This window comes from Gracilinanus agilis, chromosome 2 (assembly GCF_016433145.1).
Source record: "Gracilinanus agilis isolate LMUSP501 chromosome 2, AgileGrace, whole genome shotgun sequence".
NCBI classification, from domain to species: Eukaryota; Metazoa; Chordata; class Mammalia; order Didelphimorphia; family Didelphidae; genus Gracilinanus; species Gracilinanus agilis.
In genome coordinates, this window is record NC_058131.1 from 607576225 (window position 1) to 607597942 (window position 21718).

The following is a 21718-nucleotide window of genomic DNA, read 5'->3' on the forward strand; positions in this document are numbered from 1 at the left end:
ACTGCAGTGGCCTAGGACCAAGGACCAAACCCACAGTACCTCCAACATATGCCTAAAGAAAGTGTGAGTACCCTTCACTAAATGAGTCTAAATGGGTGACTAGGTTGGGTTGAAGTGTGGTCAAGCATCTCAAGATTTTAAATATGTAAGTCCTGGAGACTTAAAAAAAAATAACCCATTCTTTCTGTCTTTGCATCAATTCTAAGGTAATAAAGCAGCAAGGGTTTGGCAATCAGGGTTAAATGACTTGCCCAGGGTCATATAGCTAGGAAATGTCTGAGACCAGATTTGAAATCCCAACTCCAGATCTGATGATCTATCTACTGTACTATCTTGACAAAGAAAAGAAGCAGCATGGTAGAAGATATGTCTAGTAATTCTTAGTTGAAGGTAACAAGAAAACAGGTCAGAAACAATACTAAGCTCTCTGATGTCTATATAACAACTCACAGAAGTGCATTGTAATAATTTAATAATGTATGTTAAAATTGAATTGAAATAAGCAAAGTGAATTTGAAATTTTAATTAAAAATGGTAAATGCAACCTCAAAGAAATCATTGAGATTTGTTAAAATGGACTCACACCTGCAATATGATAATGGCAGAGGACATCTCTAAATGTCCTAAAGCTAACAATTGATTTATTTTTAAAGCAAAAGAATATAGTAGCATAGGTATTTAGCATATGTTAAAATCCACAAACTCAAATGCACATGGAATAGAGAACTTCTCAATGAGAACAAAAGGGGGATTTAAAGAGAAATACAAACTTTCATGTAGTAATATTGTCCTACAACAGATCGCTTGGTCAGATGTCTTGGTCAGATAAAACTGGAAAAGAGGCAAGATTTGGTGGGATTGAGGAAGAGATCGAATGGTGGGGGATTTGAACTATTCTGATATCAGATGAAGGTTATTCTGCTAAAGCAAATATCTGATCATTTTTGTATTTGACTTACTAAAAATGCTATTTTTTAAAATTTTTTTTTAAAACCCTTAATTTCAGTGTATTGTCTTATAGGCGGAAGAGTGGTAAGGGTGGGCAATGGGGGTCAAGTGACTTGCCCAGGGTCACACAGCTGGGAAGTGGCTGAGGCCGGGTTTGAACCAAGACCTCCTGTCTCTAGGCCTGACTCTCACTCCACTGAGCTACCCAGCTGCCCCCTAAAAATGCTATTTTTAAAAGTACTCAACAAAGAAGACCTGCTTGGGGATATTCAAACACTAAAGGAAAGATGTTTCATATAGTTATGAAAGTAGATTTGAAAGTATTCAGAGAAACTAGTAGGAAGAGAATTAGAAGACAGATGTGACCTCCAAAAGACAAGGAGAATCCTTACCGAGCACTTCTGCAGTGGCCATGATCTCACAGGTGTACATTGCTGCCATTAGGCGCTGGGGTTTCACTTGTAGTGCATAACGGCAAGCTTCCTTCATGGTAGCAATCAGCTGACCAGAGAAAGGGCCATAACAGTCAGCTAGCAGGGCTTCTCCTTTTCGTTTGTTCTTTTTTTCAAAGGTTTCTGGGCAGTCATTTTGAAACTGTTCCTTTTCAGTGGGGGACTCTACAGGTCTACTTAGGTCAGAAGCGGCTTCACCTCTGTCAAGCTCCTCACCTGCTTTCTCAGTTGCTCCTTGACCAAAGAATTTACTTAAGTCCCATTTTTCTAGAACAAAACAGACACCCATGAGTGGCTCTTCACACATGGGGCCTGAGAATGTTGCCAGCTGAAAACCACTGATAATACTATTGTCAAAATCTCTGTATTTACTTGCTTCTTTAATAATTTTGCTCTCAAGGCACTGCCACACAGAGCTCTTAAAATCTTTGCATCTATTTACTAATATATTGGGCCCACATTTCCTAGGACCAAATGACCAGATCTGGTCCACAATATTCCTCCATTTTCTTCCCTGTAGGTTTTGCTCCAACTTTTGTTTGAACTCCTGGATCTTAGCCTGGGTTTTCTGGTGAATCATCTGAGTATTTTCCCCTTCATTCAAAGAAGAAGTCAATTGCTCCATAGAACGAATCAGATCACTATTTTCTTCAAGGATCTGAGTGATTTCTTCTGGGAGAGGCATGGCTCGGACACTGAGAGTAGCAAGTTTATTTGGAGTCGTTATTGTGATGAGCCCATCTGCATCAACCTGTACTCCCTCAGGGAGTTTACTTTGATCCTCTTTGGTTTGGTGTATGACTGCGATCTTCTGCTGTTTACCTATTTCTTCATTGACCATGTCAACTTTTGGTGGTTTAGTAATTGTTTCCCTGAATGGGATGATTGGTTCAGAAACACTGATTTGAATCTTTGCAAACCTGAAAATAAGATCAATAGAGACAAAGATGAGATGATGATGATGACCTAGAAAAAGCTAAAATAAAAAATTCTATAAAATATATAAGCCAGGTCCTTCAAAAAAGTTATTTTTCTTTTAGAACTCTATAATAATTTGCTTCATGAATTCAGAATTTAAACTTACTTTGATTTCAGGCTGCAGTACCCAGAATTCTTTTTGTGTGTGTGAATTGCATTACAGTGCTATCATTTAAGATAGAAAGATTATCTGCTTGGATGTAGCTATCATTTTATGTATATATTTTCACATGGAAAATATCTGTTGTATAACATTTGACTGTGTTAATATATATGATGTATATAAAATATAAATATACATAAAAATGATTTGTTAAGACAAATGGAGGGAAAACGTACTATAATTCTAAGTAGAATATGGAATCTTAGAACTAGAAGGAATACTAGACATCAATTTAGTTCAGCTCCATTGTAAAGATAACAAAAGAAGCCTAAAGGATACATAGTTATCAAGGTTGGAACTAGGCACTCAATTTATTACTTGTATAAACATTTTTAATCATTACATTCAATGACTAAGAGGTATATATTATTATGCATAGGAATGTTATCTTAAATATAACCAAATGGGGTTTCATGGGGAATTCTCTTTGGTTTCCAATGGCATTATAAGGCCAAAAGAAGAGATTATGACACAAAAACAGAAGGGGAAAATCTCCATCATATCGTTCACTTAGGTCAACTGAAAATAGGTTGTTTCAAGACTACTTTCTAAGTTCCTGTGAGCTGTGGGGGACTTTTTTTTTTTTTGGCCAGGAAAATCCAAATATTGACAACAACATCACACACCAACTGGTGGCAGTAATATAACCCATGAATTTCCTCAGGAAGAGCCCTGGGTCAAAAACTAAATAAAATGACATTATACTTCCCAAGGAAACAAAAATAAAATTCCCAATGTTCCTGTGAAGACTGTAGTCTTAGCTAACCATAGTATGTGAATGTTTCAAACTAATATCAAAGGCAGTTGGGTGGCAAATGGAGTGTTGGATTTGGGAATCAGAGAGACCAGAGTTCAAATCCTGCCTCAGACACTACTGGTTGTGTGATATTGGTCAAATTACTTAATTTCACTCAGCTTCAGTTTTTTCATATTGTAAAAGTGAAATTTGGGAGATGTCATCTTTAAGTATATATATGTATTTTCTATGGACATTATCAAACTACATTTCCTGTGGTCCAACGGGTTTCTGGTTCCAGTTCTTTGGGCGTGGGGACACCTAAGTCTCCACGCAGGGAAGAGTATATAATCTCCTGGGTTAGGAGGGAGTGGTCTCGTGGCCAGGAGACTGAGGAAGAGGTAATAATGACTGGGGCGGCAATTTTGAATTCTTACAAGCGCGTGGTCTAATAACTTTATCTATCGCATGGCTTTAATTAAAATACTAATTTATATTATTATATCAGCCTTTATTATTTTTCATATTTATAATATGCAAAATGGGGATAACAACACCTACCTCAAAGAGTTGCCTTAAAGCACTATATAAATGCTAACCATCATTATTATGAAGTTATTTTTTTTCTACTTCTCTTCCTCCAACGAAAGAGATAATATAGTGCCACGGAAAGCTGGGTCCTAATCTTGGCCAGTGCCAATGTGAACTTGTATAAGTCAGGACCTCTAGGTCTAAGTTTCCTTATCTGTGAGATAAAGACACTAGGCTAACTCTTTCCAGTTCTAGTATTCTATGAACTCTAATAAGGAAATGCAATGGGCTTTCCCAATTGGAGACAGTTGTCACCGGATGTTATTTTCCCCTCTTTTAGTCCTGATTATTCAAGGTTGTGTTTCGTTTTTAGTTGCTTCTGTTTCCTATATTAAAAAATGCATAAGTAATCTCCATTTCCTCTTGTCTACTCTTTGTTCCCACAATGAACATGGGAAAGTAGGAAATGAGGGACAGTTCAATGGCTCAGTGAACTGAGAGCCAGACCTAGAGACAGGAGGTCCTGGGTTCAAATTTGGACTCAGATACTTCCTACCTTTGTGACCCTGGGCAAGTCACTTAACCTCATTGCCTATTCCTTATTGCTCTTCTGACTTAGAACCAATACACAGTATCAATTCTAAGGCAGAAGGTAAGGGTTTTAAAAAAGTAGGAAATGAAGATATTTGGTTAAATAATTTATGTTCACCTGTACAGCTGTCCCATTTAGTTCTAAATGGAAGATAGGTATATGCTTTTCTGCCACAGTATATCCACATTACTAGGCAGTTTTATTTAAATTTTTTATTAAGTTAATTAAAATATTTCTGTAAAGAAAAGCCTATGTGAAGATAATTTAATATATGTTAAATTTCTATATTATTCCACTAAAGGTGCTCTCTTAAAGGTCCCCCAGAAATGTCTTATTGCTAAAACTAATTACCTTTTCACCTTCAATTTTTCTTCACTTCTTTACCAATGTTTTTTTTGTTTTTGTTTTGTTTTTTTTTTAAACCCTTGTACTTCGGTGTATTGTCTCATAGGTGGAAGACTGGTAAGGGTGGGCAATGGGGGTCAAGTGACTTGCCCAGGGTCACACAGCTGGGAAGTGGCTGAGGCTGGGTTTGAACCTAGGACCTCCTGTCTCTAGGCCTGACTCTCACTCCACTGAGCTACCCAGCTGCCCCCACTTTACCAATGTTTTGATCATACTCTCCTTGCTTTACTTTCTGTCAAACTACTTTTACCACATAGAGAAAACCTGCTACCTCACCATTCCTGGCGATGTAGGTAAAAGCATCCATTTTGGGGCAAATGAAATAAAGGCCTTGAAGACCTAAAACCAAACCAGTTGTGACAATTCACTGTGACATCTTGTTAAAATTACTTAGGATACCTTACTCAACTGTCTGTGTCACCTCTAGACTTTGGCATCTCTCTTATTTTTGATTCTAGTTCTTTTTCTTTTGGAATTTAAGTTCTGGTTTATTCTGCTCTATTTCTTTCTAAGTGCCCTTTGCTTACCTCACCTCTGATCCTGTGGGCTTGAAGAACAAAGTGACTAAAGATCTGCTAAATGAGCCAAACAGGCTCTCTAGTTATTCTTTCTGTGAGCTCCTTTCCCTAATTCCCTTTCTTCAGGGCCTATGGAATTTCTTATCAGCCTTCCATTGGGTGGCAGGAATAGAAATTTTATTTTCCTATCTGTGCCCTATAGTATTTCTTTAGCTTTAAATAGACTTCACTAAGTAGACTTACAGAGTCATCTCTGGGTCATAGAACTAGAGAAAGCTCCATGGACCAGAAGGAGCATTGCAACTGGAACCAAAAACCCTACATTCAAATCTAGGCTCTTCCTATTATTACCTCTGCCTGTATGGCTTTGGAAAAGTCAAGTTTACCTTTCTGGAGCTCAGTTGCCTCATCTATTAGATGATGGTATTAAGCCACATAATTTCCAAGGTCCTAATATTACAAAGAATTTGAGCTGTAAAAGAAGGTAGTTTTATCACCTCTGGAAACAGATGCCTCTAGCAACTTATGTAGCAACTATAATAACACTGGAGAAGAATGCTTAAAGTATCTTTTTAGAAAACATAATCTTAAAGATGGCTGAAAGGCCTTTGTTTTCATTACTTTGCTCCCTTCATTCAGCATTGGTCTACATTTCTGATGATGGTTATAAGATACAACATTGATCTTTCCAGGGGCTTTCACAGTGAACGGTTTTCAAAGTAAGATGGTTTTCTATAAATACTTTAATGCCATGTCAAGGCCACATTTAAAAAAAATCAATTTCTCTTTCTGTAAATATAGGTTTGGTTTTTTTTCTCCCAAAGGGAAAGTGCCCCATATACAGCAGCGAATGCAAATAATACACATCTAAGACACAAGAAGGTGATTTAGCTCAGATACACACCAAAGCCCACACTTTGGGAGCATTTGGTATTCTAAGTTTTAAAAGATGCATGATATTTTGAAGAGAGGAAGCTAATCTTTAAAAACTAAAAATAATTTAAAGTTGATTTTAATGTGAGGGGGGAATTTATTTCAAATTACTACTAAGAAGTACAGAATTTTGAATTGGAAGAAATCTTAGAAGTAATCTTAGTAAACCCTTTATTTTCACAGATAAGATAAAGAAACTGGGATTTAGAGATGTTAAGGGACCTGTCTAAGGGTAAACATCATCTATTGCATTTATAAGAACTATTTCAAAATACTGTGTAAGGCATTGTGCAAGGAGTTGGAAGTTACAAAGTCAAAAGTGTTTTGCCTACGTTCTACCAAGTTTATCTAAGATAATAAATTAAATCAGTGATGGGCAAACTTTTTAAAGAGGGGGCCAAAGGAAAGGAAATGCTCATCTGTCAGTCCGTTTCTAAGGCAATTCTTCTGAAGTTTCATTGTATTGTATCCTACTCATTGTATTCGTCAGATTAGGAATAATGTTGAGAGGCTGGATAGAACATTTCAGGGGGCCCCATCTGGCCTGAGGGCCATAGTTTGCCCATCATTGAACTAAATAATTCTACAAGTAAAAAATTTATTGAAAGTTATTGATATTCACTCTTTTAAAAGAGATTATACTCTGTGATTAATTATTCTGAGAGTGAATGGAACTTTTCATAATTAGCAGGACAATTTTAATCAAAAAACTTAGTGAAATCTAAGAAGCTAAGGAAAAGCAATGCAGTAAATCAGAGGTCAGGAATCCTGACATCTGTTCTTAATTCTGTCATTACCTTTCCATGACCATAGGCAATTCTCCTGACACTTCTAAGTCACAAGTCCTTTTCAGGTCTAAGACTCTAAATTCTTAACCTAATTAAATCTATTCCAGATAACAGAGAGGATGATTTTTAGGAAAGAGAAAGAAGGGAAAAAATTATAATTTCACTGAAATTCATCTAAAACAGAAGAAAAAAAACAAATGGCAAACATTACTTTATAATATTAGTTAATGTTCAATTTTATATCCCAAAATGAAGATTTCCAAATAGAAAAATACTATATGGGATAAGATGGTAGCTCCACTAGGTAAATTCCTCATAGCTATAACTAAATAAAATTACAACTTTTTCTTCTGTTTCCAAGTACATCCTTTTACAAAAATGTTAGCTTTATAATGTATATAAAAGCACTTAAAGAAATTTTTATTGTCATTTATTATTTTTAAATAAAATGTTAAATGACAATATATGAATAAAGAAGAAAAAATTAAAATAAAAAATATTTAAGAAAAGTGACATTTTCTGGCAATAGTCATTTTATTGTTAATAAAATTTAAATGTATGATCCAGTTGCCACAAAACTCTTGGATAAGGAGAATTTGGTTACCCCCAAAGATAAACCTCAGTTAGTCATAGGTTCCAATAACTGAGGAGTATTCTAACAACTAACTGAAATATGCACACATACACACATACATATACCATATATGTACATAAATATATATATGGTAAAAAATTCCACTCCCCAAGCTTGTCTCCTTACCTTTCTTTCAAATCATCCAGGCACCGTTGGAGGTGCACTTCCCCTGCTGTAACTAAAACATGTTCACCGGTTTCCTGAATTAAAACTTGCACACATGGATCAGCTTGGTTTAAAAGCTTCATTCCTTTTACCAACTGTGGCATCTCACCTAGGCAAACCAAATGGAAAGTACTTATTAAAAATATGACAGGAGGAGGACTACTAAAAACCATTACCACCCAAGAGTAGAAATTCATTAGTATTGAAGCTAATTTTTTAAACTCTTTTGGATAAAATCCTCTACAAAAATTATACTTCTGTGTGAAACTTACTACTTAAGATTTAGTTTTATAAAATTTTTGGTCATAGCATTTAGAAACATGTAATATGAAATTCATAGTTAGTCTGTAATAGCACTTGAACTCTTCAATAGAAATAACTATACTCAACCATTGGCCTTAGGAATATAATAGACATCTTCCCAAATTACAGATAAAACGTAGCAACTAATAACCAAAGGAAGAATCTGATATGAAATCAGGCTAGATGAAAAATGAGAACACATAACAATCACAGAGCTGTTGCAGAAAGGAAAAACTCAAAGCATCTGTAAAATTGCTTATATTTAATGACTTATTAGGAAGTCAATCAAATGAGAGGATTTGCCCACAAAGTGGCTATAGAATCCTCCTCTGGTTTTTGGAGTGATTGCTTAGGATCCCTGCAGCCTCTGAAACAAACTTTTAAGTATTTTATGTTAACATATGATCTTGTTCCTACTTTAAACTGGAAGAAACAAACATGTCCCTAAAAAGTGTCTGTTCTAGAGATCACCCCAGAAATCTCAGACATCATAGTTCTACTGATTCCATAGAGGAAAATTATATGTTTTGAAACAACCTGATATGAGAGTATGTGGAGTCTAGTTCAAATCCCAGTTTTGTTCCTTAACTAGCTGTGTGACCTCAGTAAAGTCATTTCACCTTTTTATGCCTCAGTTTCCTCATTTGCAAAATAATCGAGTTGGGCTTGAACTCTAAGTTTCCTTCAATCTCACATTCCTCTGATCTTGTGATCCAATACATATAGGATGTGGCCAGTGGCTAAGGCAGTTCCCAAAGTGGACATCAGTAATTAGGAGAAAGCAAAATAGTGGAGACTCAGAAAAGGAACATTCTATGAGACTAACAGGAATCCACACAAATGGATGACATGAGCCTTCCTGGAAGCTGTCCTAGAACAATCAGAAGCCAGACCACTGAAAACATGCTGAATCAAAAATAGGATCTGAAATTGTAAAGATGCTAGGAAGATGTTGCAATGAAGCAAAAACAGAAATCAGATGGTGTGGGTCAACATGTGGTCTAGAAAAAGTTTGGCTTAAAAAGCACAGAGAATAAGATTTTCTTCTGCATCTTCCTCTTCTTGGTTTGTGTGACACTTCTTTCTCTTTTTCTACCTGTGACAGTTTTCTCTGTCTCCATTGGTGGATGTTGTTATAATAAAAGTGACTACTCCCCTCTGATACTCCTATCTATTAGATGTAGATGTAGATGTAGTGTGGAGAGGGAAGAGGATGACACCTCTCTCTCCTTTATAACAGTTGCCCAGGCAGGATCCTTTAGGTCAGTGGATGATATCCCTTCAGGACCCACCTGGGGTTAATTGATATTATTTTTTGGGCTCTTCAGCTGGGTAACGTTGGTATCTGACTGCGTGACTCCCTTCCCAAATAAGCTTTGAATAACCAATTCAGGAAGGTACTTTAAACTTTGAATGTATTTGGCAAAGAAGGATAATGATATGGGATAGAGGTATTGGGAGACCCTAAGATAAATGATAGTAATGAATCTCTAAACTGCAAGCAAATGAAGGAATCAAAATGATAGCTTCTCTCTGGTACAGCCTGGCCAGGGCCACACCAGAGCAGGCAAACTGCTGTATAATCTTTCATCTTCTTCTTCAGTAGATGTTAAGCTTAATCAGTTTGTGATATCCACCCCTTTCCACCCTCTTCTTCTTCTCCTGCCCACTTCCCGGATCCCTCCCAGGCCCTGGGAAACCTAGATGACTAAGATGATTACTTCCTAATATCTAGGGGCAGTAGAATCAGAGATGGTGGTCTGATACAGGTTGATGATGGTAAAGAAACAACAGGAGGAGCTTGCAGGGTAGAGTTTGCAAGTCTCAATTCCCCCAAAGACTCTTCTCCAGTCTCAGGGACAGGTCAAGAACCAAGAACCTCTGCCAGGGCTACCAACTGCCCTATCCTGTGTCCGCATGCCTCTCTGATCCACCTGTCAATCATTCCGACATCCAACTGATCCACCTGTCAATCACAAAGTGAACTCCTAGCTCCCAGAGATTCAATATAACAATGTCTCACCTTATAATCATGATCTGCCCTAAAACTTTGAATTCTCTGTTAATGGATCAGTTCCCATGATTTTAGTTATCATTCTCTTACTATCTACCCCTCCATCCATCCTAAATCTCTTATGGAATACAAATAGTTTACTGGATATCTTCAAGACATCTGAATGTCCTGTAGATATTTCAAATTTTCTATAAACTGAACCAATATATCACTCCCAAGGAATCTATAGGCTCAGGAGATCAAGTATTATTAACCTGAAATCCACCAAAATTGGGAGGCTGGAAAAAAAGGCAACTTCCTTATCACACAGTTCATAAGTCCCAGGGTATACTGACTAGGATTACTCTCCACATTATGTACCCCCATTCTGTGTTTCCCAGACCTTTATTTTGAGGGGACTGCTCTGACCAAAGAATTCTTGCCCACTATGCCAGCTGTGGACAATCAAAAAGGATGTAGGTCCCAGAAGATCTAGAGGCCTGAGAGACTGGAAGAGCTATGGAAATCTGGCAAGAGCATGGAAATGACTCAATGAAAGTTTGTTAAGGTCTTTGACCAATGTCATAATACCAAGCACTAGCATAGAATTCCAGAGAAGAATTTTAGGGAGGAATTGTGGCTCATGCTGCTGCCATAAAAGAGAAGTTAAAGTTAGTCAGAATAAACCATTTCATGGAACTACCATCATTTTTGCCAATAGCCAATGTTCTTCCCTTTGGAGATTTTTCTCTGACCTAGACTACTCTCTACAACTTTGGGCACTGAAACTTCCTGATTAGCCATTTGGATTTGTTTATCCTGTGAACTCTGGCTTCCTTGAGTATAGCATTCTATTCATCTTCTCATATCAAAACTTAGATCTTTCCCCAAGAGTTTTTTCAAAGGGCTTATTGAAATGCAAGGCAGGATTCTATGGACTACAAATTTATAAAGGAATTCATCTTAGGAGGCATAGAAAGCCATCAAGAATATATTCCTAAAGACCAAACAGAAAGACTAATGATGAGAAGGAAAAAGGGGGAGTTGTCTAAAGGTACTGATTTAAATGCACGGTAAACTCAACAACCAACTAAGATTTTTCAGAAATGTACTGAAGATGAAACAAGTACAGATAATGGAGGATTAATACAATGACAAAAATTGGAAAAAACACCAAGAAGGCTAAAGCTAAGAAAGAGCAAACATTGACAAGAAATGCTAAAGATCTATATCAATATTATGTAGTATTTATATAGATCCTTTAATTAAACCGAGGAAAAGAAGAGGACTAAAGAAGAAAAGATAGATGTTGCATTTGCCTAGGACCAATGGAGCAGATAAATGATGATGGTAGAACTGATCAGCTCCAATTTTGCTTCTGTTAACCAAGCAAAAATGGAATACAGTGCCTCACAGGGTAGTGGGTTCCCTTTTACTTGAGTTTTTTTTAAGTTAAGGCTGGAATAGCATTACTCAGTCACATTATACAGGGGACTGTTTTTCAGGTGTAAGTTGAAATAAATGACTTCAGAGGTCTCTTCCTATTATGTAAATCTGTGATTCTGATTCTCCCTCAGGTTCAATGAATTTTTCCCAATTACCAGAGAGGTGAGATTACTACAAAGTGTTCCTTCTTTGTCTACTATAAAGTCCATAAATACTAAGGACATACATTTAAAAAGTATAATATTTAGTATCTATTACAAAGGGTAAACATAAGTGCCTTGCAGAGCAAGCATTTAATAAAATGTTTATGGAACTGAACTGAAAGGCAGAGATGTCTTACTTGGATGTTTTGGTTCAATTGCGACTCTCACAATAGGTGTGGCTTCAAAGTTCAGTGGGATAAAGGGTGGGCAAGATGGTGAGGTACACAGGGTTGCAGATTTCAGGACAAATTCTTGAAGACCTCCTATGCCTAAAAACAAACAAACAAACAAAAAAAAAACAACAAGAAGTGAACAAGAAACAAAGGTTTCTGATGCCAATAATGTCAAAATTTGAATTTCAACTGAAAAACCAAAACATGTTCAATGTCCAAGCTAAATTAAAATAATATAGATTGGTACATTTATTTTTTATCAATTTGCAAGGTATTCATCTAATGTCACACAGTCTATGTGTCCCTACTTTCCAAACCCTAACACTATATTATAACAGATAAGATTAATATGGGCCCCAATTTGAAGTATAGTACTACTCAATGATATCTTTCCTTCCAATATTGATATGTATTGTTATATTCAATAATCTGGGAAGAGATGGATGCCACCTTGATTGACAGGGATGGCAGTTGAGAGACTGCTGTGAGCCAGGGACAAACTTCGGTTGGCCTCACCCTATAAATACTCCTCACAGCCACTTTGAGGGAGGTCTCTGGACTAAGGTCTCTGGACTGAGAAGTCTCTGAACTCTGAAGTCTTTGGACTCAGAAGCTGAGAACTGGAGATCACAGATCTCTGCCAACTTCTGTGGTTCAATCTGGGCAGTGGGTGGCTGGAAGGATGGTTCAAAGGGTGGCTGAAGGGTTGCTGGGTGGTTTAAGAAGAAGAGGGTAGGAATAAAACTGAATCTATTTCCTGATAGACTGTGAGAGCTAGTGAACCACCAACACTGGTGATAAGAGAGCTGAAAGAACAAATATCATCAATACATCTGTAGCAATAGCCTCCCTATTCTCTGGCTTGGCTGTGGCCAGGTCCAGCCAGAGGTAGAGGAGAGGTGAAATATCCAGCTTCTACTTGTTCAATAGCCTCCAGTCCTGATTATTATTTAGTATATAGATAATAGATCAATAGGGTTTCCAATCCCCAATCCTTGACCATGTTATCCTTTCCTTATTTATAGATAAAAGGGTGTTCAACAATAAGTACCTTCCTGAATGGTCTTTCTATCACAGCCCTTGGGAAGGGCGTCAAACACAGTCAGATCCTGAACATTATCCAAGGCAGATCAATAGCCCAATACTAATTTATCCAAAACCAGGTTGGACCTGAAAGGTTACCCATCTATCTAACCTCTTGAGGGTCCTTACTTGGACAGCTGTTAGAGGACTGCAACAACAGTCAGGGTAATAGGAGTAGGTGTTCCTCCAACCAACTGCAGCTGAGATCATAGATAGATACACATCATCACCATCACTATATCTCTGTAACTCCCTTGTACCCCGTATTCATATAACAATATATATATGTACACATATACACACATACATCATGCCATAAATATTAGCATTTGGTTTAAAAAATAAATGTAGAAGATAAATTCTCTGTAGAAAAGAATCAATTTCATTAATGCAAGATGATTTCTTCATTTAAATCCTACTATCATAGCTCAATGTGGTTTAGGAAGTGATCAATTTTGAAGGCTATGCCAGAAAAGCACAATCTTGGGAAATTCTGTAAGTCTACCATTCAAATAAATACATTGCTAAGTTTAAACAAGACATCCAAAAGTTAGTCATGAATGGAGGCTATGATCTGTAATCAAAGGACAAAGGACTACAATAATGAAATTATAGATTCTTAAAATATTTTAATAAGAAATGGAAGAAAATCTTAAATAAGTAGACTGGTTTTCATTGATCCTTATTCATAATTCCTTTATTCAACAAATATTTAAAGAATCTTGGTAGAAACAACAATAAACATTAATACAAACTATATGTTCTTACTATCAATTCATATTTAAATTAATTTAAATGAATAACATTTCTTAATTGCTTTTTTTTGGTCTTTGTCCTTAATAATCTCTATTACGATGATCTGTTCAATTACTTTCCTCAAATAATCACAGATCTATTTCACTTTTCCTCAATGACAGTTAAAATATATTCTCTTCTTCTGGTTTTGCTTTTTTTTTTTTTAACTTTCCATGATTTAATAAAGTTCTTTCCAGATGTGTTTATTTTAATTGCTTTATAGTACCCCATTATATGAATATGCCACACTTTAATTCTTCTCCTGTTGTTGAACATTGAGATGGTACTCTCTCATGCACTCTTTCCTTCTCTCTCACAATTACATAAAATCCTTCTAGGAAAATCTTTGAGCACACAGATCTTTTATTTGTATTATGATAAAACTATCAGGGTAATGTCTAAAGAAGGAATTATTGGGTCAAAAAGTATTAATTATCTTTGCAAACTTTACTGCCTAATGCTATATTTGTGCTCAGAAAGACTTTAGTTTTCAGTTCCACTATCAATAAATGAATGTTCCCATTTAGTCATAACATTTATAGCACTATTTCATGGTTTTGGACTATTTTTCCCAATTTGATGGGTATGAGATGGTACCTCAAAGTCAACAAATATTTATTGAGCACAAATTGTGTACACAATTGTTTATATACACTGTAGATGACACAAAAACATATAAGATAGTTCCTCCTTTTTAGGAGTTTACAAGGGAGACAAAAATGTGCACAAATAACTATAATATGAAGCAATATATAAATGCTATATAGGTGGTAAGTATACTAAGTTATACAGGTATATAGAGAAAGATTATGACAAAGTGTTCAGGGATATTTTAATGGAGGAAATGACATTTGACCTTGACCTTCAAAGGTAAACAAGCTTCAATAATCAGAGTTGAAGAAAGCAATACAAGCAGAAGACAGAATAAGAACATCATGAGGCAAGGACAAGTCATGTTTCAGGGGCAAAAATAATAATAGTTTAAAAGGAACTGGGAGATTTCATTTGGGGAAGTATAGAAAGTTAAGATTACAATAATAATTAAAGAAATAAAATTGCAAAGGTTCTGAAGGGTCTGGCATGCTAAAAAAAAGTATTTATACTTGATGTTCTAAGGTCATGGAGAGTCTGAAGATTTTGAAACAAGTAAGCAACTTCATCAAAATAGTGGTTTTCTTTATATAGAGGAGGGGATAAGGAAATAAAAGTAGAGATAATATTTAGAAACAGAGAGAAAAAGATTGTGAAGGAAAAAGTGAGCAGAGTTGTCAACAATATTTTAAGTCTAGGTGATTGGAAAAATGGTGGTAACATGTGCAAAAGTGGGCAATTAAGGAAAAGGAACCACTTCATGAGGTTGGAGGAATATGAAGGCTTGGGTTTTAGACATATTAAATCTCAGGTGATCAAAGAACAATCAAATGGGGATTATGGGAGACAGCTGGAAATATACAACCAGAACTTAAGAGAAAGTTCACAGATGGAAGTAAAGATTTGGGAATTATTCAGGATACTTCAATTTAAGAAATATTAAATGTCTATAATATGAAGCATCATGCTAGATGCTGGTATATTCATAAAGAGAAAACAGTCCCTGCCCTCAAAGAGCTTATTTATGTTAAGGGGAGGGGGGAATGGATATATCAAATACAGAGATGAATAAATGCAAAATATTTAACAAACCAATTTCAAGGAGGAAAAAGCATTAACAATTGTAGGTGAGATAAGGGATCTAGAGAACCCTTGAATAGGTGGCAGTAGCCATATTGTGCTCTGAAGGAATTTAGACATTCCAAGAAGCGGTCATAAAGGAATACGTTCCAGACAGGGGAAGATCACCTGTGCAAGGTAAAAAAGTGGTAAAGGAAATACTGTATATAGGGAAAAGGTACAGGAGTAAAATGAAATAAGGTTGGAAAGTTTGGTATGGGCCACATTGTGAGGGATGCAATCAATTATATAAAAATGATAGTTGAAACTGTGAATAAGAAGAGCTCTCTGAAAGAACAGAATAATAAAGAAAAAAACCTTGAGGAATTTTCACATTTAATAGGCTAGAGGAGGAAAGGAAAAAGAAGAAAAGAGTACAAAAGGAAAGATGTAGTTTAAATACAAAATAACTTCTTTTGTGTGCAATTTGGTGGTGGTTCTACATCAAAAGAAATGACAATTTCCCCAAAACCATCAGCATTTCTTGAACTGGAATCATACTGTTCAATTACATCCTACTTATTTAGGCAAAACAGTAAACATACACACATGCACACATACATACACACTTAGTACCAGCAAGGATAAATGTTAGCTTCTCATTTACTGAGTCAAATAGTGTTGCAACTGAAACCCACAATTTTTTCTGGCAGACACATGCCTACCACCTTTACAACCCCAATGGCAGAACCTGCAGCCAAAAACCACAAATAGAGATGTGATTCACAGCTTAGTTGAAATGGAACTGTGACGTCCACCATCATGTTATAGGTTTGTGTGTGCAAGACTAACATTCAGAAAGCAATTTATTTCCTCATGGGGCAATTAGAGCACTCATACAGATGATGATACCTTTATTTGGTCTTGTAGTCAAATACCTACACTTCAAACAAACATAGTTATATGAATAAAAATGTATGTCATTTTTCTTCTGAATTGTTCTTAAAAGTGACTTGAAAATATGAGTAATCAAACAATGGATCATAAATATGAATTAATGTTATGTTTTAAATAGGGTACACAATTTAAGACATTGCTTAAAGAAATATAAAATCTAACTATAATCAGGTATCCTCTCACTAATTTTAAAATATTATCAAGTATTCTTTAGTCTAATCCTACTTTCTCCCCTAGCTTGAAGAGGTTCATTTTCAAAATAAGCCAATGTTATGATGTGGTTGTCAAAAAATCTAATGCAATTTAAGGCTACATTAAGAGAAGCAAGTGTCCAAGACAAGAGAGATAATAACTCCCCTGTACTGGTCAGACTACTTTTGGATTACTGAATTCAGTTCTGGGCACCATATTTTAAAAGAGATATTGGTAAGCTTAAATTCCTCCAGAAAAGACCTATCAATATAATTAAGAGTCTGGAAATTGCCTGTCATATATTTGTAGAGGAAAAAACCCCTCAAAACTCAGATTTTTAGTCTATGCACTCCAAAGGTCAGGAACAAGTGAAAGGTTGAAAAACTTATTTGGATTTTTTTTTTTTTTGGTTCACTAAGATCTCTCTAAAAATTAGAGTTTTGCCAAAAAATGGTCTTTTCATAAGTTCTCCATCACTGAATGTGTTCTGACAGAAGGTGGATGGTCATTTGTCAGGGACGATATTGAGGGAATTTCTGCATCTAGGTGGGACATTTGATGACAGTTAAACATCTATTAAGCACTGACTGTGTTCAAGGCAATATGCTAAGACACTAAACTTACAATAGAGGGAAACCTGACTTGACATGACAGACATAGGTTTACAGATCATAAATTTGGAACTGGAAGAATCTTTAGGACTATGTAGTCTGCCTTTTCCTCCCTACCAGTTGTATAAATGAGGAAAGGCAAAGGCAAAATTTGAACCCAAGTTCCCTGATACCAGAGATAATGCTTATCCCAGTGTTCCATGTAATCAAAAATTAGAAAATTATTATATACATGGGAGGAAGTAAATAGAGAGACATGAAAGCTTCAATGGAAGAGGAATTATTTCTGACTTGGAGAAATGAGGGGAAGCTTAACAGAGAAAGTGTCACCTGAATTAGATCATGAAGGAGGATTCCCAAAAATGGAAAAAGAAATTCCAGATATAGGCCAGAAGTCTAGTGAGGAAATAAAAAAAGGACCCCTTCTCCAGCAAAGCAAGCACAGGCATGACCTAGAGATAGGGTATGGGTAACTTCTAAGGTCTTGTGTCTGGAGGCTGTGAGAGCTGAGGATCCCTTAAGAAATCTTCAAGGTGGACAGAAAGCCCTGAAATGAGGACTTGATAACTCCAAGCAAATGACAGCACCATCCCTATCACTGGGGTGTCTCAGATGTGGAAAGTCCCTTTCCAGGGGTTCCAAAGTCCTTAATAAGCTATCCTGAGACTTCAGAGAGGGCCCTAAAGATCTAGAGCTCTTATTCTCAAAGAATGATACCTAGAGAGAAGTCAGTGCAGTAACCATAGGGGATCGAGAGCAAGATCAAGTAACAGAAAGGGGAGGTGGGGTGACCTGGACCTGGTACAAAGTTCCAGTTAAGGAATTAAAAAAAGACAGATATGAATCAGAACTTATTATAAACCTAGAGGTTTCCAAAAGAAAAAGTGATAAATCTTACCCAAGAAATTGACTCCCTAAAAACTAGAATAGACCAAAGAGAAATCAGTGACTCCTTAAATAGCAAAAAAATATTAGAACAAAATAAAAAGATTTAAGAAAAAGAAAACACAAGATAGCCAATATATTAAAAAAAAAAGACCTAGAAAAGAAGTTAAAAAGAGGGACAATTTAACATTTTTAAATGCATATAAGAAAAAAAAAGAAGTTTAGAAGGAAACATAAACAGTTTTGAAAGTAACATGAAGAATTTATTACATATTTTTAAAAATTGTTTTATTTTTAATTTTTTCCCTATGGTTACATGATTCTTGTTATCTCCCTCACCTTTTTATATACTTAAAAAAAGGAAATTCAATTTTATACAGAATCTTCCTTTTGTTTTTTTGTTACATGTATAAGAATGCTTTTTGGGGAGTATTCAAATTCAGAATTTTTTAAAAATTTGAAAAAAGTAAAAGAGAGCAAGACAAAATTAGGGAACAGTGAAGAGTTTAAATGGAAGAGTTCCAAATGGAAGTGACAATACATGGCTAAGTCTAGAGTGTGAAGGGCCTTGAAGGCCTTTAGACAAAGAGGAAAAGGTAAATGTTTCTGGGGTAGATTATATAAGCATTAGATCAGTGTATAGGTAGCTTTAAAAAAGAACTTTATAACTTTATGGATATAGGAAAAAAAAGGAGGAAAAATCAAGGAAAACTCTGAAGTTCTCAGTCTGAGTAATTGGGAAAATGGTGATGCAGTGAACAGAAAGGGGGAAATAAAAGGAGATTGCATTTAGAAGATGAATTCTTCATGAGACATGTTAAGCTTCTTGAAGTGAAGGCAGGGCAACCAGGTAGTGATATCCAGACAAAATCATGAATTCAGACTGGAGTTGAAGGTGAGAAATATGAGTTTAGAAAGAACACAGCCCAATAGCGAGAGGACATGGGCTGAAATAATATCTCCAACACTTACTGTCACTTCATATCCCTGGATCTCGGTTTCTCTTATGTAAATGAAAAGGTTGGAATTGAAATAGGGCCTCTTGAGAGCCCTTTCAGTTTTCTATCTATGATCCTGTATAGGCTTAGGAAATCATTTTATATAGAGGTGCTATTTGAAGCCATAATAGTAGAAAAAAATTGCCAATAAAATCCATGTTGAGAGAGGAATGATGTGGATAAAGCTCAAGTTAAAACACATGAGATGCTACTATAGAAAAAAATCTATAAAATAGAATCCAGAGAATAATTTAAGAATCATCAAGATTATATAGGTATGATGAGATAGGAAACTTTAATATTACATTACCCCCCATCACAAAATTGCCTAGAAGTATCAAAACCAAAGAAGTACAGATTGCATGAATACAAAAATCTTCCCTAGAGAAAAAAACAAGAAAGACAAATTTAACTGCCAAGCTCTAGTAATATGAGATCAAAGGAAAAAAAAATGCCCAAAACAAAACAAAAACAAAAACAAAAACAAAAAAACAGAGAGGCAGGTCAGCTATCAAGGAAATCCAGAATCTTTCTTCAAGTAAGAGAAAGAAAAGAATACAATAGAATATGATATACTGAAAGAAAATGGACTGCATCCAAGAAGAATTTATAATGCTGAGCATAATCTGATAGGAAAATAAAAAAAAATTTAGCAGAAATGATGACTTCCAAGTATTCCTCCTAAGAAATAAGAAATAGGCAGTTTTTGAAAAACAAATATAGCAGACAAGACTTAGTAATGATCAGCCATACTACAAATTATGACATAATTTCTATTGACCTTTTATGACAACCCTTTGGGTTAAGTTAATCTTCAAACTACAGTTTTCTCATTTCACAGGTAATTAAACTGAAGCTTACAAAAATTAAGTGAGTTGCCCAGGAACACAACAAAACAAAAAAAAAAAGTAAATGCGTTTGAAAAATTCAAAAATAACAATACATGTTATAAGAAGGAGACTACTGACAATTCAAAGTCTTACTATTTCTGAGGGGTAGATGAGAAACAAGGATAAGCTATGAGCTTGAGTATTGTCTCCAGAAGAAATTAGACAATAATTAACCCTGGAAGGCAGAGAAAGGAAGAAGGAATTTTAACATTTGTTGCATTAACAAAAGAAGGGAAAGGACTAAGCATTTATATAGCATCTCAATTACGACAGGCACTATGTTGTGTTTTTTGCTTACAAACATCATCCCATTTTTCCTCCCAATATTTCTGCCAGGTAAATGCTATTATTATTACCATTTTTTACAAATGAGGAAAATGAGGCAAACAGAGGTTAAGTGATTTGCCCAGGATCAAATATCAAATATGATGTCTGATGCTGGATTTTAACTGAGGACTTTGTTTACAAGCCCAGCACTCTTATCTATTGAAACACTAGCTGCCTCTAAGAAGAGGCAGGAGATTATTAAAATATTGGGAGTGAAGGGGGGAGAGGAAGTAGGGATCCCATGAATTTCATTTTTACCTAGGAAAGGCAAAGGAACATGAACCAGTTTCCAGGTCTCCTGAGCAGACCAAGAATAGATTCCTTAATTCTGTTTTTGTTGTTTCCACATTCCATAAACTCACATTTAAGTTATCTTCATCTGTGACATCTCATTCCAAGAACTATTAACTCTGTCCTTTTCCTTCTACAAAGAAGGTGTTTTTTTGCACTTAGCGGAAATTTCCTCAGCAAGATTTCCTTTATACTAATGAAATCACATGTCCAGGCTCCTTCTATTCATCTTTATTTTCTTTTGAACATTTTTCTGTTTAAAATGAAAGAGTGCGTAGCTTTGCTCTGGCCACCCTCTCAGTCATCTTACTGAGCTATGTCTTCTTCATCTTCACATTTCTTCATAAGAATAAGTTACATTCTAATGGCAGCAATCTTGGCAAACACATTAGAAAGGGGTAGGCAGGATTTTGCCTGATTTAGCATTATACCTCTTTGACTGAGCAGAAGATAGCAGGTTGAACTATGTTTAGGAAAATGCGAGAATTTTCAATTACTCAAGCTTCTATCAGAAACAAAAATCCTTTCTTTACAACACCAATTCTCCCAACGTGAATTCCCTTCTCTATGCTACTGGCAACTCTTTTAACTTATAAGCTGCAGTAAAGGTATCTATCCATATTAGTAGAGGAAATTCTTTACCAGGTACTCCTTACTCTGATGAAATCACAGATCTGATTTTAAAGAAAAAGTTCTTAATTCGCTATGTGATTCTCTATATCTACAAATCATGGAATATTACAATCTATGAGAAATCAGAATGGTAGATCACTCAAAGGCAAGAAAAGTAGATAGATGGTACAAATAAGTAGGTTTGTAGTGTATTACAAATTATGAACTGCATTCACAAAGCAGCATAAAAATTATCATCAAAGGGATGTCTGACTAGAAAAGGAAATAGCTTACAAATGTGGAGACAGTAACTTGCTGATAGCCCCATAATCTTAAGAGATCTAGAGAAACCTTTAGCACTCTGTATGGGCTCCCTGGAAAGGATTTACCATAGGATGGAAGCTAGAGATGGAATGTGATTCATATCATGGGAAGGAGTACTAATATCAACAGGAATACTGATTCA

The 21718-nt window shown here is 35.7% G+C and overlaps 1 protein-coding gene across 2 annotated transcripts in view; it reads right to left on the reverse strand.

Annotated features, from left to right (window-relative positions):
- EFL1 (elongation factor like GTPase 1) overlaps positions 1 to 21718 on the reverse strand; it is a 250801-nt gene that overhangs the window by 35959 nt on the left and 193124 nt on the right. For both annotated transcript variants that reach the window (XM_044665477.1, XM_044665476.1), the window contains 3 exons: positions 11926 to 12057; positions 7805 to 7952; positions 1341 to 2320 (listed from right to left, as the gene is read on the reverse strand). In XM_044665477.1, coding sequence (XP_044521412.1) covers positions 1341 to 2320; positions 7805 to 7952; positions 11926 to 12057 — 1260 coding nt within the window. The remainder of the gene's footprint in view (positions 1 to 1340; positions 2321 to 7804; positions 7953 to 11925; positions 12058 to 21718) is intronic.